Source organism: Dendropsophus ebraccatus, chromosome 1 (assembly GCF_027789765.1).
Source record: "Dendropsophus ebraccatus isolate aDenEbr1 chromosome 1, aDenEbr1.pat, whole genome shotgun sequence".
Classification (NCBI taxonomy): Eukaryota; Metazoa; Chordata; class Amphibia; order Anura; family Hylidae; genus Dendropsophus; species Dendropsophus ebraccatus.
In genome coordinates this window covers 162838190-162855969 of record NC_091454.1, presented here as the reverse complement: position 1 = coordinate 162855969, position 17780 = coordinate 162838190, and the positions used below count along the sequence as shown (strand labels likewise).

General features: G+C 42.3%; 1 protein-coding gene across 3 annotated transcripts in view; it reads right to left on the bottom strand.

Annotated features, from left to right (window-relative positions):
- GALK2 (galactokinase 2) overlaps nucleotides 1-17780 on the bottom strand; it is a 172797-nt gene that overhangs the window by 87638 nt on the left and 67379 nt on the right. For all 3 annotated transcript variants that reach the window (XM_069983250.1, XM_069983259.1, XM_069983267.1), the window contains one exon: nucleotides 10318-10464. In XM_069983250.1, coding sequence (XP_069839351.1) covers nucleotides 10318-10464 — 147 coding nt within the window. The remainder of the gene's footprint in view (nucleotides 1-10317; nucleotides 10465-17780) is intronic.

The window sequence follows — 17780 nt, the reverse complement described above, 5'->3', positions numbered from 1 at the left end:
TAACACTCAAGGGATTCCCATGTTAAATAAAGGGCAAAGCAAAGCCTCTGGCCCCCATACACTTTGTACTGATGTCCAAAGGGTTCAAACGCCATTAGTATAAAATGTATGGGGACCTTAGCAAAATAGTGTACTGAACATAGCTGATCAAATGGCTCTATTTAATCAGAAACCAAAAACATTCATATACGCTAAGGATTTTCTGCCTGGCATTCACAGAAGAGTTTGAAGCCTACATAATGAACACTTTGAAAGAGGGGAAATTCTGGCCTTGCAAAATGTAGTTCTGTTATTGCATTTTTTTATGAAGATGAATTTATCCTTGCTAAGTAATTACATCAGCTGCCACCTACAGAACAGGGTTCAAAGCTTGAGGGCCCCTGGGACATTGAAAAAAGTCCAGATTTCACAATTTACCTGAGGGGTCTCTATCTAGAACAGGTTGTGTGCGCTCAGTTAACGAACAACAATGTTCTCCCGTGCTCCAAAGATTTAACAAGACTAGAAGGTACACAGTGTTAGGTATAAACTTGTAATAAATATTCCAGTGAAATCATGTCAGCCTTTGGTCCTGCACATTGATGCAATTGACATATCTGAAATGACGCACACAGACATATTCCACACTAAGAAACATGTACAAAACACTAACATCTTATTAAGAAATAAGAAAGATGTAAATTTAAGACTTAAATTGAATATAATGTAGGGTGCCATAGAAAGTAAGTGTTTGTTGGTGGGGTATGGAGATTCAACAGTCATAGTGAAGAGTCGATTCACATCACATTTAGAGATAGATTTCGGTACTTATTAATATATTTCTAAAAGGTGCTATGGACATAAAATTCTCATCAGACGTTGGTAACAAGCCATCCAATCCACACAAGTGATGTGTTATAATATGAAATGGTAGTGAAAAAGTTTTGAACACAGTTACGGAAATGTATTTAATACTTCTTACAAAAGCTTTTGCTGGTGATGACAGCTTCAAGACGCCTCCTACATAGAGAAACAACTGGTAGATGGTAGCAGATTTTTATTGAGAATGTCTCAGTATATTCCTTCCTTCAAATCATATGAAGTTTGCCAGTGCCGTATGCTAAAAAACTGCTCTACACCATGATGTTCCCACCTCCAACCTTCACTGTTGGGGGGTGATATGCAGTGCCTTTTGGCCTCTAAACATGGTGTGTATTATGCTATCCAAAGAGTTTAATTAATTTTCACCTGACCAGACTATATTGCCCCAATATTTCACAGGACTGTCTAAATGTTATTAAGCAAACTTTAAATGCGCTTAACCCCTTGCCGCAATAGACAGTTAGTTCACGCATCATGACGTCCTGGCACATCACAATGTGTAGGGGCTCTATGAAGCGCACTAAGGAGCTGAGCTCACCTTACACATAAAAATAAACATATATATTGTAGCGTCTGCAATTGTCCAATTCAATTATTTCCGTACGGTGAAATATGTAAACGAAAAAAGAAAGAAAAAAACACAAGATTGCAGATTTTTTGACACATTATCAAAAAAGAATCAATCGAAAGCAATTAAAAATCACCATCTACACAAATATGACACTAATAAAAACTAAAGATGCACAAGCCTGGAAGACAGAATTGGCTGCACATTGCACCCATGGTTTATACGAAAGCCTATCGGCTACATTAAAAGCCAACTTCAGAAGCTAGTATATAATTTGATCAAACCATATTGCCTCTTGAACTACATGCAGGTCTCTGATACAAGAGTCCCTACGCTTAATGACACTGTGACGGTCAGTGACCGCCAACCCCACAAAGGATGCGCAAGCAGGGAAGGGGGGGGGGCATAGAATGGTTCTGCAACCCCACTGTCACAGGACCAAACCCCAAGGGCCCCCCAAACCCAGAGAAAGGCAGAGAAAGTGGCCGACATGCGTAGGGACTCATGTGTATCAGAGACCTGCACGTGGTACATGAGGCAATATGGTTTGATCAAATTATATACTAACTACTTATGTTGGTTTTTAATGTAGCGGATAGGCTTTCATATAAACAATGGGTGCGATGTGCAGCCATTTCTGTCTTCCAGGCTTGTGGAAAAACTAAAGATCGTGGCCAAAAATTACCATCTCAACCAGCCCTGTAGGTGGAAAAATAAAAGTGCTATGGCTCTTAGAAAGAAGAAAAAAATAAAACACCAAAATGAAAAATTGTTGGTTATTAAAGATGTTCGACCAATTTTTCTTATTAGAATAGAGAATCATTTGTAATCTGTCTCTTTCCCTCAGTTGTTCCTCCAACTTTTTTTTGCCTGTGTCCCTAGGCCTTCTCCTTTGTTGCTGCTTTATGGATTTGTGTGTTTGTTTACATAAAGAGCTTTCAGGTCACAAGGGTCAGCAGTGACATCAAAGCTATACCCTATAGCTCCACCCCTCCTTTCTGAATCTAGTTCAACCCACTCTGCCCATAGGCAGGAAAATGTCTGTCCCAGTGGTTAGTGCCGTTCCCTTGCAATGCTGGGATCTTTGGTTTAAATCTAGATGTAGATGTGTTATGGTGGCTTACTGGTCAGCACTATTGCTTTGCTCCACTTGGCTTCTGAGATAAAAACTCATCAAAATGGGGCGGGCATTTTTGTCTCTTGAAAATACTGGGTAAACCATAGCCATGTAAACAGGGCCGGATAATGGTTGCTGAAGACCCCACCATTTTACATCAGGTGGTATCTGCAAACACTGCAGTGTCTGTCAATTACTTACAGTATATTATCAAATAAACTATTTTCCTGGAGTTCTAAAACTTTCAGCTGCAGGACTACAAACCCCAGCACCCATGTACATGTTAGGAGTTGTAGTCGTGGAATACATACACACTACAGATTGACATCCTACAGGGGAGCGCGGTTTCAGGAGGCGGGGCATAAATGAGCCAGGATTCTGTTACAGGTTTACATCAGTAATAAATAGATAGAATGGTGACTGACATGAGGTGAAGCATTTTACACTGCCCTAACACTGTAGAACTTTATAGTACAATAATAATGGTCTCCTCCATGTAATGCTGCTCTTACTGCTGCAGTCTTTACTGGGCTCAGATGTTAGCTCCTTCTACAGGGGTGGGGCTAAATCAATGTGGATGCAGGCCCCACCCACAGGATAGCTCATCAGTTACTAATTGGCCAATACTCTCGCTGATCATCTGTTCAGCATCGTACTACACAGTGAATGGTGTTTGTCTCCATTTATTGCTTATCGGTTGCAATGTATAACGGGCGCTCAGATCCTGTTCATGTAATAAGGGGCAAACTCTGTTTACTGTACATGGTGGCACCAGCTTATTGGCGTGGGTACTGGGTGTCGGCAGCCCAAGGACCATTTACTGATGAGCTATCCTGTGAATAGCTGATCAGTAAATTTTGCCTGGACAACCTTTTTAAGACTTTCAGTACCAAAAAAACTAGCGCAACCAGCAAATATAAGGTGGGAAGACTTACTTTTTTGGCCAAATGTCAATAAAATCATAGTAGCTGCAAACATTACATCTGTAGACAGATGAAATACATGTGCAGCTAAGCTCAGGGCTCTGCGTAATCATTTCTTTTACCTTTATCTAATGCAATGACAACATTGTTTGCACTCTACTCATTTTATATTTTGTTTTAAGATTGAGGTTAGAAGAAAATCCATCAACTTTTTTGGCAGGCTCACACAAATAATTCAGCCTCACAGTCCGCTTTAGTTTAAACAAGTATCAGGTCTCAGGCTTGCATTTCAGAAATCTTTGTTAAACATAGATATTAACCCATTACAGCACATGGCACCATGGGGGTTAATAAAGTCAACATGTACAAGGCGAACAAGCTGAGGTTATGTGGTTTTGGCTGCAGAGTTTTTCCAGGCCTCCAACTTAACCACTTTCTCAGTTATGTCTGATTCAGAAGCTGAGCGATTCTTACCAATGTGGTTGTTAGGTTAGAAAATTTGCAGTGTTCAGTATGACTGTGCTACAAGGAGGTCACATAGAACATATGTGCACAGCATGTGAAATAGGCCTTTACACACTGCATGGTATATCAGATACATAATTTTCTCTCACCTTGTTTGATTTAATACATGATGTACTTAATATTTGCAATACAGACTTTATTTCTCTGTACTAAAAGTGGAATGTGTATGGTAAAAGATAGGCCACATTACTATGGTTATATGTGTATCACTGTTCTAGCAGTTTCTCATATATAATAACTATAGATGCATAACTAGCCTTAGTGGTAAGTTGGTCTCGGAGAGTGTAAGACATTATCCTTATTTTGGCAACCCAACTCTAGATAATAAGTAGTAAGGGAAAGTGCTCCCAAGATAACACCATTAAATGGCCACTGTCATTAGAATGGAATGTCCGAGTGTATAAGGTGGTCTACAAAGTTTAGTCATCCCTTGCCAGGCAAAGTAACGCGAGGGGAGATCCAGTTTAAGGGAACAACGTTAGAAGGCAGTGTAAGGTGAAATAGGAAACCTGTCACCCCCCCGTGCCGGGGTGACAGGCTCCCGACCCCGTTAGATCCCGCTATACTTACCTCATCGCGCTGGGTCCTCAGCCGGTCGGGTGACAGATTTCAGCGCCCGAGTCCGATGCTCATAGAAAATGAATGGTGAGTCCAATGCTCCGGCATTCTCTATGAGCATCGGACTCTCCTGTGAGTGCGCGCGACGGGCTTCGGGCGCTGAAATCTCACCCGACCGGCTCAGGAAGCGGGACACAGCGCAATGAGGTAAGTATATGGGTCTCTAACGGGGGGTCGGGAGCCTGTCACCCCGGCACGGGGGGTGACAGGTCCTCTTTAAGGCCTTATTACACCAAACGATTATCCTCCATACATGGTCGATTACTGGCTGTTCCAGACGATAATTTGTTTGCTATAACAGCGCACGTTAAAAGACCATGATCACCCAGCATGCACAATGTCGGCTGCTTGTGGTCTTTGAAAAATCACAATCACAACATAGAAGGTCTGCTGCTTGTTGCACAGTAAAACAGGAACAGCGGCAGCCCGCCGCTGAGGTCAATGGGCCACCTGGACAATCTATGGCCCCTTCCGCAGCTCCCCGCTGCCCCTCGCGCTCCTTGTCTGTCTTGCGTGTAATAGCATAGGTAGCAAGCGTGAAGTGTACTGCGTAATACGGCCTTTACGCACCATCATAAAGATCATACTTGTTAAGACCAAAACTGAATGTATTCCTTTCTGAACGTCTTCTGTCTGGGATAGGATTGTGTTTAAGTCCAAAAGATAGAATGTAAATACCTCAATCAATTCCTTTAACAGTGCTTCAAATAGCCAGCCCTGTATAAGTGTCTAGCACAGCGGACATCTCACCAATCAAAAAAAGAACTGCTGAAACCTGTTTTAGCAATCTCGGGGTTATTACCAAGCTGAGAATAGAAAAGACAACTACAATTACAGCCTTTATCATATATACTTACAGGAAATGTGCATTTTAACTTGTTCTTTGATGGTTTAACTGCCTGCAATCAAACAATGATCCTGAAAGAGCATACTCACTTATGGAAAAATGAAACCAAATAATTACAGGATTATCCAGAGACACAACAACATTTTAAAATAAAACTCCTTTGTGGTAACTGATGGCCATTATTACACCGTATGAATGACAGAAATGAAGCTCATTCACAACAGGAAAGATGAGCATATTCATTTTACTGGATGCGGTTACCAAAAGCCTTTTGTAAGATCAAGTGATATTATTGGACAAAAAAAAAAAAACCTAGGTTAAAGTAACATTATAGCCCTCCTCGGACTAGACATATCTTTGTAGTGAATACTGCATGTCTCTCTACTTTTGTGTTTCTACACGGGTTTTATAACAAGTAAAACAAGCATATAGATTACTTGACATTTCCCACACTTAATCACATCAAATACCCATTACCACTTTGAATCATATTTTAAACAGCAACAATGTAATAAATGACGAATGCTTAGACATATCCTCCTTTACAAATACTGTATTGTATACTGTATATAATGTTCTTAAAGTGATATATGCTTATATGCTGCCATTTCTGAGAGAAGGATATGAGAGAAAAGCGAGCTCTGTTATAGATAGGTTTATTTGATGTGGAGTAGGATGAGTAAATCCTGACGGACTTCTCACACAGCTGTCAATCGGGGGGGGGGGGGGGGGGCGGGGGATAAGCAGGACTCTTACTGGGTTTTCAGGTCTTATTGTGATTTTTACTCATATTCCCTGCTCCAATGATATAAAACTGTATACAAAGCTTAGCTTCTCCCCCTATATTATATTCTGCTTTCAGAGAAGCATGAGGCTTCCCTCACTGCCGATACCCCCTGGTTTCCTATGATGCTTGGCCCATGGTCATAGCCCCATTTCCAAGATGAGGCCCCCAAACCTTATATGATATTTCATCTTACCATGGGGGTATGACAGCCACCAATTCACTGCAGGCGAGGTAATATGGAGCTGGCCAATCTGCCACAGGTTGCTTTCCTGACTGCACAGCATTATCTGCCAATTGTGCTGTCACAAAAGGTGAACTCAGTAGTGTTTCCATTGGTCCAACAGTGGAGGACATTCAATCAGAGCTGTTTTTGGATATAATCAACTAGACCTTATGAAGCAACCAACATTCAGAAATCATAGCATCTTCTATGTTCTAGTTGTTGTGTATCATATGCAAGAATGCAGATTTTGAGGTTACTTCTAAAATAGGAGGAAACGGTTGCCCAATACCAAACAGACTCAATCAAGCAGTTCAGGAGACCTCACCTTAAAAAGGACATTGATAAAATAGAATGGGTTCAAAGACAGGCTACAAAAATGGTGGAGGGTGTGAGGCATAAACCATATCAGGAAAGACAAGGATTTGAATCTGTATAGTCTGGAGTAAAGAAGGGAAAGGGGGACACGATTGAAACCTTTAAAGTGACTTTGTACACACAATCTGACCCCCCCCCCCCCAAACCACATGTACCTTCGGATAGCTGCTATTAATCCAAGATCTGTCCTGGGGTCCGTTCGGCAGGGGATGTAGTTATTGTCCTAAAAACAACTTTTAATCCTGCAGCGCTGTGTCTAACGGCCGGGGCTTACATTTGTATATGCATTAGGCTGGCACCACCTCTCCGTCGTTCCTCCCCCCCTCCTCAGCATTAGGAATGATCCAGGAACATTTACTGCTGTTTGAGCTTTGCACAGGTGTCTTGACGATCCAGCCCATGTGCCGGGCTGCCACAGGTGGGGAATAGGAAGCAATCTGCCTGGAGTATTCCTAATGATGAGAAGGGTGGGGAGGAGGGACAGAGAGGTTGTGCCAGCCTAATGCATATACAAATGTAAGCCCCGGCTGTAAAACACAGCACTGTAGGATTAAAAGTAAATTTTTAGCACAATAACTGCATCCCCTGCCGAACGGACCCCAGGACAGATCTTGGATTAAAAGCAGCTAACTGAAGGTACAAGCGGTTTGGTGGGGTCAGATTGTGGGTACAGAGTCGATTTAAGTATGTTAAAGGACCAAATAAGGTTCAGGAGGGAAGTGTTCTTATTTTATTTTTTTTTAACTAAGAACACTTTGCTCCTGAGCTGAGCTCAAGAACAAGAGGACACAGTCAGAGGGTCTCTGGGGGAAAAATCAGAAGCAACGTGAGAAAATATTATTTTACTGAAAGAGTAGTAGATACTTGGAACAAACTTCCAGCAGATGTAATTGGTAAATCTACAATTACAGAATTTAAACATGCCTGAGATAAACATATATCTATCCTAAGATAATAAGAAAGGAAATACTAAAAGGGCAGACTAGATGGACCCAGTGGTCTTCTTCTGACGACAATCTTCTATGTTTCTAAGCAACCAAATAAAATGAGTTTGGCCCTGAGATATTGATCATCTTGCTGTTACATCATCTCCATGTTGGTCAATGAGGGAAAATGCTATAATAAAAAGAATACTGTTTTAGCATTCTGTTGAAAGATGAATGTAGAAGAAATGAAAAGGGACGGAAGAAGGAACTAGGGGCATGAAAGTATACATGGATGAATGGCGGTACAATCATACTGGCTATTTCATGTGTATTCATTAATAACTACCTTGTTTAAGAGCCATTACCATCTGCTGACCGAAATCCCAATAAACACTTCATCACTGGTAAAGAATTGAGGTAAAATTGTGGTAAAACTGACATGTTATATATATTCCTCAAGTCAGTATAATTACAACTAGAGATGATTGACTTTACAGTGGGTAACGTGGGTACTGTAATTCATGTATCTGTTTCTGACGTACCCCCGACCTTAAGGCTGCGTTCACACTACGTATATTTCAGTCAGTATATGTATATTTCAGTCAGTATATTTCAGTCAGTATTGCAACCAAAACCAGGAGTGGATTAAAAACACAGAAAGGATCTGTTCACACAATGTTGAAATTGAGTGGATGGCCCCCATTTAATGGCAAATATTTGCTGTTATTTTAGAACAACGGCTGTTATATTGAAATAATGGCAGTTATTTACTGTTATATGGCGGCCATCCACTCAATTTCAACATTGTGTGAACAGATCCTTTCTGTGTTTTTAATCCACTCCTGGTTTTGGTTGCAATACTGACTGAAATATACTGATCTAAATATACGTAGTGTGAACATAGCCTAAACTATGTTGCATACTAAGTATATGCCTTCATGCCAAGGGTGTTCCCTAATGTTAATGTCCTTATTTGACAGGCATGATCTAAGGAACCAGACAAGTTCAAGGTGTTGACTTGGTCTCAAATTTTCCATGATATCACATTATAGGATGTGCTGGAAAATCAAGTCTGATCCATGCAGGCCCTCACTTTACATACAGGACTAAAAGGATCTGCTGCTAACCTATTGGTGCTACATACCAAGACAACCCTTCGAGAGGTGGTTTTAATGTTATGGCTGATTGGTGTATATATTTCCACAACACTTCAGCACAACATATTTGTAGAAGGTGGCAGCTGAAGTTAGTTACTTTTGCAGAGTGTTTAAAACATACTTCTTTGGTTTTTCCATAATCACTGTAACAAAGCAGTGAAGTCATAGCGTGGACGAGGCTCCCACTGGGTACCACCAAGTGCAGACCTCCATTCCTCTAACACAAGGTCATCTCAGTGGTCCCTCACCTATTAGACATGGGAAATTACCTTTTCTACTCAGTTCCCTATACCCTTCTTGCCAAAAGGGGGCTTATTACTTCTTTTAAAAAGGAGATATGAACAAAATAATATGAGTTACTTCCCAGATCTGCTTGGGACCTTTAGTTCTATTTGAGCTTTTAATTGACTTTGGGCCACTCAAGATTTGGAAAAAAAATGACTTTTAAAAAGCAGTCTGAATATTAAATCACTGGTAAACAGCTGCCAAAACATTCAGCAACTCACAGCAAAACAATGGTGTTAGAGGGAAGAAAAAGCAGAACAAACTTTTTATGACAAGTAAATTGGAACCAACAGGACTGTGAATACAAAACTGCAATTTAGATAAAACTGCACATGAATACATGAAAATGCTTATCCAAAATATTGTTCTCCAATTATACAACTATCCATTATCTGAAACACTCCCTTTATAAGAAGGAGCATTCTAAATGTAGAGCAGGGAAGTCGGAGGAAAATCTCGGTTATCATAAAGGTTGGTTAAAAATTCTTTCAGGTTAACAAAAGAAGTTTATCTTCCAGTGTTACTGTGAATGCAGGTCATTTGCATAAAAGCAGGGTAACCAAAAGAAAAACGGAAATTAATTTGAATAATTAGTGTACTGACCATGACATAAAGAATACTAATTAAAAAGAATAAATAAATAAACAGCAAATAAGTTTACATACACTATTATAAAAAGACACATATGCATGTCAGAATAAGCTTCTTACCTTTATCCTCAGCATTGTTTTAGGGATAGTCGCAGTTTATTTATTATGCTAATAATGCACACTGGCATTCTGCCTGTCCCTCCTAACTTATATAAACGGAGCAAGACCCCATTATTCATTAGGAGGGATGGGACGGCCAAGGCGGATCGGTGCACTAAGGGTGGTAGCCCTGCCCCCCTTTGCACCAAAGCACCATTAAAATATTAAATAAACGGTTTACATCCCGAAAATGGCGACGGGGATAAAGGTAAGAAACATACCTTCATCCTCTGCACCCTGTGCCCTATAGGGACATATTAGAGGTTTAGATTCTTCTAACCTGCTGATCGTTTCCCTTTAAGAGATGAAAATGTATTTAATGCACTCTCTACAAAACAACAACAATTAAGAATTACCTTAGAAAGAGATTTCCCATTAGCAGTGAGAGTGGCTAGTCCTGCACAACACACCAAGGCACTTGAACTTGATAGACCAGAACTCGGTGGTATGGTTCCGTCCACCAAACAATTCATTCCTTTAGGTTTATCCAGCTTAATGTGCTCCTTGAAAAAAAATGTTAAGAAGAAATAATGAAACAAGGGAACACAGAGACCCTAACTACAAATTAAAGGCAACTGATAATTGCAAAATATGCATAAATTTTATGTTCTTAACACATCCCTTAATCCACTGAAAAAAGATCCTATCATATCTTGCAGTAACAATCACATAAAATGTAATCCCTATAATCTTCCACAAGAAAGCTGTGCAGAAATTACAGGAATGGGTTCAAACTTCCCGTAGATAACTAGTCAGACAGCAATCACTTTGTTGTACACCTGCTTTTGTGGGCTATCATACCTAATTTACTCATGATAAGGAGATCAAGGCAGTATTACACTATTAAAAGTGCTTTATGTTTCAGTCTGGAACATTGTATATCTGCATTTACGACATCTAAAATGTTAAACCCCTAGCTCTAATAAACAGATTACCAGTTGTACAGTTTTTTGGGGGGTTTTTTAGCTTAAAAGGAGAAGTCTAGGGAAAATATTATAATTTTCAAGCAGACAAAGGCAGAAGGGAACATAATAAACAAGCAGTACTTACCTCTCCCTATGCCCTTGAAGCACTGCATCAGAGCCCCCGGGACAACGACTGGAACTCATTTTTCATTTGTCGTCACATCTCAACGGAAAATACCCGACCCAGTTGATGGATTGCCCACTTAGCCAATCATAAACTAAAGTGGTGTCCCGACACAGTCACTGACTGGCTGAGCAGGCAGTACATCAGCCGAGTTGTGAAGATGGTGCAGAAGCAGATCGAGCAGCCTGGCTTGAGTGGTAAGGCATAAGGCAGTGCTGTGGAGGCACGGGGAGAGGAAAGTAAAGCTGGTTTATGTTCCTCCCTGCCCCTGCCTCCATAAAAAAGCAGGATTACTTACGGGTAATCTTGTTTTAGGGAGCCCATGACAGCACCCCTGGAGAGCACCTCCCACCGCAGGACAGGAAACCTGGGAACATAAAAGCTTGACACACCTCTCAGACCTCAGTTCAAACATAAGTACTCCAGCGGAGGTATATACAAAATTAATATACAAACAACTTAAAAGAAAGCAACATCTGGCTATTACAATATAAGACGAATAACTTTAAGAATAGGGTAGGGTATTAATGAGGGGTGCTGTCATGGGCTCCCGAAAACAAGATTACCCGTAAGTAATCCTGCTTTTACCCTAACGCCCATGACAGCACTCCTGGAGGACTAGAAAAGGAGAATTTTTTAGGGGGGGACCACGGCCGACAATACTTTGCGGCCAAAGGCAAGATCGGTCACTGGTCTCAACTGAACCCTGTAATGTTTAAAAAAGGTGTGAGCCGATTTCCAGGTGGCCGCTCTGCAAATCTGATCTAGTGTGGCCTCTGCCCTTTCTGCCCAAGATGTCGCCAGAAACCTAGTGGAATGTGCTGTAGGGAAGGGGGGGGGGTCACTACCTGTAATAGAGTAAGCTAGGGCTATTGTCTGTTTAATCCTTCTGCTGACCGTGGCCCTAGTAGCTGCTTAACCTCTATTAAGACCTGAGAATTGAAGTCATAGATTTTCAGCTGACCTGAATTCTCTAGTTTTATCTCTCTTAGGAGGATTGAGACGTGTGGCTGCTGTTATAAACCTCTTTATCAACGTTTTCTCTGCTAGTTTGTAGTTTAGGAAAGAGCTTAATGCTGAAATCTGAACTTTTAAGGTGCTAGGACTCAAGTTCATATCTAGCCCCGCATGAAGAAAACTAAGTACCAGTGGGATGTTGGGTTCATTTAATGGGTCTTGTTTACCTTTAAAGAATTTTAGGAAGGCCTGCCAGACACGAAAATAGATATTTGATGTGATGTCCTTCCTACTGGCCAACAAGGTATTGATGACACTGTTGGTAAAGCCTCTTCTCTTTAGGATGACCCGCTCAGCATCCAAGCCATCAAGTGGAGGCTCGGAGACCCGGGATGGCTTACTGGACCCTGGCTTAGCAGATCTCTGATCTCTGGAAGCACCCACGGCTGACTTACTGACATGTTTTTTAGACACGTGCACCATGGCCTTCTTGGCCAAAACGGAGCCACTCGTAGAAGGATTGCTTTGTCTTCCTGAATCTTCTTGATCACCTTTGGGATGAGACAAAACGGTGGAAAGGCGTATCCTCTTTCCTCCTTCCAGTGTAGGGAGGAGTCTATAGCTGTCGGGTTGTCCCGAGGGTCCAGAGAGCAGAACCTTCTTACTTTTCTGTTTTTCCTTGTTGCAAACAGATCTATTGATGGGTTGCGGAATCTCTTCCTCAGTAGGAGGAATATGTCGTTGTTTAGTGGCCATTCTGCTTGGTTCAGCTGAACCCTGCTTAGAAAGTCCGCCATCGTGTTTTCTTCGGCAAAAGAAAAAATCTGTGAGGACAGAAGCAAAAGTATCTGAGACCTTGTGCCCCCCTGTCTGTTCACGTAAGCTACTGCCGTCGTGTTGTCTGAGTAGATGAGTATGTGTCTGTTTTGGATCTGGGTTTGAAGCCCTTTAGGGCTTGAAAGATTGCTGATAATTCTTTGAAATTTGAGGAAGTCTGTTTCGTCCTGAGACATCCAGTGTCCCTGTGGAAAACTGCTGCTCATATGAGCCCCCCAACCCCATGGGCTGGTGTCTGTCGTTATTCTTACCAGAGGGGAGGGAGACCAATGAATCCCTGAGAATAGATTGTCAGGATTCACCCACCATCGTTGGGACAATCTGTCCTTGGATGTTAGGAGGAGTGGTAAATCTAGCGTATTCTGAGCACCATTCCAGGCTGACAGGATGTTCTGCTGAAGGTCTCTTGTCCTGCTCTGAGCCAATCTCACTGCAGGAATATAAGATGTTAAAATCCCTAAGACAGACATTGCCTCTCTTAATGATGGCCTGAAGGTCAGAAATAGCGTCTGGACTCTTTCCTGTATTGCCTGTTTTTTTACCTCTGGTAAAAAGGTCATCTGTACTGTGAAGTCTAATAAATACCCCAGGAAGATGCAGCGAGGAGAAGGAATGAGGTTGGATTTCTTTATATTGATGTTCCATCCTAACTATTTTGTTATCTGGGATGCTTGGTCCAATCGATGGATCAGAGACTGTTCTGAGTCTGCTATTAGGAGGAAGCCGTCCAAGTACGGGACGAGTACTATGTCCTTGGTCCTTATGAAGGCTGCCATGTCTGCTACTATTTTTGTGAATACCCTCGGGGCCTGAGATACCTCAAAGGGAAGAGCTTTGTACTGAAAATGGGCCCAACGGCCCTTGATGTTTACCGCGAATCTTAGGAATTTCTGATGTGAGGGATGAATTGGCACATGGTAGTATGCATCCTCCAAGTTTATTGATGCCATCAGGCAGTGAGGAATTAGCAGATGAATGGCAGATTTGGGAGTCTCAATGCAGAATGTTTTGTATCTTAGATGTAAGTTAAGTCCCTTCAAATTGATAATTACTCTGTATGAACCGTTTGGTTTTTTGACCAGAAATAGTGGGGAATAGAACCCCCTCTCTTGTTGAGAGACTGGAACAGGGATTATCACATTCTTTTCTATTAAGAAAGAACTTCTTTCTCTAGAGCAGACTGTTTTTCACCATCTGACATTAGTTTGGTGGGAAGGTACCTGTCCCCTGGGAGACTGTTGAACTCTAACAGAAGACCCCAGGAAATGGAACTTAGGACCCATGGACTGGAGGAAATTTCCCTCCAGGCTGGGGCAAAAAGGGACAGGCGGCCCCCCACCGGACAAACGTCATTGGGAGTCTTTTGCTTCCCTTTTCCAGAGACCTTGAATCTCTTGTTGGGGTCCTGTCTAGGACGAAAGGGCCTCTTGTATGGTCTTTTGCCCTGGGATGTCTCCTGCGATTTAGGCTGGGCGGGGAATGCCTTCTTTCTATCTGACGCCTTTTCCAGAATGGAGTCTAGAAAAGGGCCAAAGAGATGTTCACCGTCACAAGGGATGGCACAGAGCTTCCCTTTTGTAGCTACATCCCCCTTCCAAGATTTTAGCCAGACAGCGCGTCTGGCCGAGTTGGACAATGCCGCTGCCCTGGCCGTTAACTTTAAGGAATCTACAGACGCATCTGCCAGAAAGTCAGCTGCTTTGGAGAGGACAGGTAAAATCTTCTAGGATCTTGGCTGAGGCATTTTCACTGACTAGTTGAGTCTTCAGGTCCCCTAACCATAATCTTAAGGAACGAGTTACGCAGGTAGATGCTATGTTTGTTCTTAGGGACCCAGTAGTAGCCTCCCAGGTCTTACGATCCTTTATGCTGGAATGCAGGGAGAAGGTATGCATTTGTTTTGGGGCCAGACCTTCATATAAAGCGTCCTCCGCTGTCTTGGGCTGCCTAACCTCTTCCATATTAATGGAGGCTCGGATAGCTTTAATTAGCCTTATTAGGAGTAGCTTCCTCTTAGAGTGCGCTGCTTGCTCCACTTCCCCTTCTTCTAAATCTCTCCAGGAGAATAAGGGCGCTGGCTCTAAAATATCCTGAAAGCCTGAAGGAACGGGGGCCTCTGCCTGGGGGGGGTAGATTTAGCTGAGTTAGGGACGTATTTATTTCTTCCCTTACGATTTTCTTAATGCTCTCTGCAAGGGCTTGCGATTCCTGTGCTACCAGGTGATCCACGCATGCAGGGCATACTGATCTGTGGTAATCCTCCCTTAACTCTCTTCTGCACTCCCCACATTCTCTGCGGCGATGCCACTCCTTGCTATGGGATTTAGAGCAGTGTGGAGATCTCTAGAACATAAACAGCAAGAATCCCCCAATTAGAAAAAGAGAACAAACAATCAGGGAAATCTCACCCCCCTATGGTCTTCACTGGTACCGGACTGGAAGGCCTGGAGCTTCTCTTATCGCTCCCTCTTTCACCATGATCATGGCGTCCTTTATCCCTCCTGAGGGTTCAGACATGCTGCAGGAGGTGTACCAGCAGTAATCCTTGAATTAGGTGTTGGCTGGTGGGAGTCTCAGTGCCTGTGGATGCTACAGGCTTCGGACACTGCACTCTGGCATCTGGGGTTCTTTAAAATGGAGCCGCGCGTGCGCACTACGGACGCCCGGGGAAACCGGAAGCCGACTCACCACAGAAGGAGGCGTCTCCCCGCGAGTTGCGGATCCCGCCGGAGCCACACTCCCCGTGGCCAGAGCCAGGTCAGACATCCGGGGAGACTCCCAGCAGGCTTCCAGGCTGCTCCATCAGCGGAGTCTCATGCCTGCAGGGAGCCCCACAATGCGGAACGGCAGACGGGGACCTGCGACCACCAGGTGTGCCTGCTTCCTTCACTCCCACAGGAGCGTCTTCCCAGACCTCCCATCCGCTAGGACAGGAAACCTGAACGGAGGTCTGAGAGGTGTGTCAAGCTTTTATGTTCCCAGGTTTCCTGTCCTGCGGTGGGAGGTGCTCTCCAGGGGTGCTGTCATGGGCGTTAGGGTAAATGATGATTTTTGCCTGACTGCTCCTTTAATATACCTGTCTTCTAGAGATCTGAGAGGAAAGGACTTTGTGATTTCTGAATTTCTCAGGAACTGAGTTTTGCAATTCTATCTGATTTGCTTTTCTACAGTTTGTTATCAATACTAGACTTATTAACCCCTCAGACAGATTTGGCTTTTATTTTTTTTTTTGAGTGGTGTTGTCTGGATAACCCTTTACCTTTGTCACTGGTGCCAATAAGTATCAAATAATAATAATAATAATAATAATTATCCCAAAACAAAGATAAGCCAGTTTCAACTGTGTAAAAGGCTGTAAAAGTCGCATGATATGATTTCTACGTTAAATTTTTACATTGAGTAGCGAAAATGATGTGACCCAAAAAACGTTTGTAAAAGCTCACTACACTTAAACCTTACTTTATACCCCTTTTATAAAAAAGCCATGCCCCTTTGGACGACACATAAAAATGTCTTAAAACATAGAAAAGCTGTAGAAAAGCATAGAAATGTTTTTAAGCAAAAAAACTTTTGCCAAAAAGTTTGACACCACAAAACTGGCTTGCAAGTTATGATAAATTCCTCCCTAGTTTTGCAATGCATCAATAGTGCTGGTCTACTGTACTTTTGTCTCCATGGTCATGGGCATTCATTATCCTGATGACAGTATTTCTATGGTTCAGTCCTAGTCATAATAGTATGTGCAGCATTTTGAAAGTGGTTGAGCAATGAGCAGTGCAGACAGGCTAGATCAATTCTTTACTGTTACAGTTACTCTTCAAGCGACTGATGCACAATTTCACACACAGCTATCCACCACATGATGGCATTTTTAAATGTTAGCACATCGCTAATGCACTGTTTAAAGCATTTTCAATGAAGTAATGGCTATTTCTTAAAGGGGGTTCTATAATTTTAGAATAAGGATGTTCATGTTTCTTGGGGAGTACTCTTGGTTAAAAAAAAAAAAAAATCAGATCTCTTCCTTCCATAGAATGACAAGAACACACTCCACCCATATGCATAAGAAAATAGAAAAATATGGCGAAGATATAAATTTGCCTAAAGACTAAGGCTGTATGTAAAAATAGGGAACTGTTTCTGTATTTTACAATGTAAGACAATGCAAAACAGATTCTGCAGTATGGAATACAACAGCAATTGCTTATACCAACCGTTATTGCATCTGTACAATCTTTTTAACATACTGTACACATTAAACGGATAGCAAAAAAAACAGTGTGAACCTAGCCTAAGGATGAATTCACAACTCAACTAGTTGCATGCAGCTGAAATGCAGAAGCCAATGGCTGCACTGTTTCTCCAGCAAAATCCTGTGGCCACAGACTGCTGCATTTTGGACATGTGTGGCCGGCTGTTCATGTGGCCTAAACCTGAGGGTATCCAGCCCGCAATGGTAGATTGTGCTGCAGATGTGCTTTTTTTGGCCATGTAGCTTGTATCAGCTGGCCACCCAACCACTGTATTGTAAAATCACATACAATTATATGATGTGGCTCTGGGCCATGTGGAGATGTATGGGCATCCTTAAACAGGCTTTCTTTAAAAAAAAAATAAAAAATCCCACAGCAGTTCCACACATGTAAACACACAAAGAATGATAGAAACCTGTGCGTTGACAATCATGGCCATCTCAGCTTGTTTTCAGAGGATTAGAACATTCGGTCCTGATCAACGCCAGCTGACACAGAAGCACAGCAAATTATAAAGAGAACTCTGATACCTTGTAATAAGAAATGCATCAGTGTCATTTGGACATGACCAGGGCAATGTTCTGGACTCACTTAAACATTACAATTTAATGACTGCAGTCTCCGGCCACACACTCCATAGTGTGCAGTGGATTTCTCTGATGCGGGCGCGCACGGATGCACCC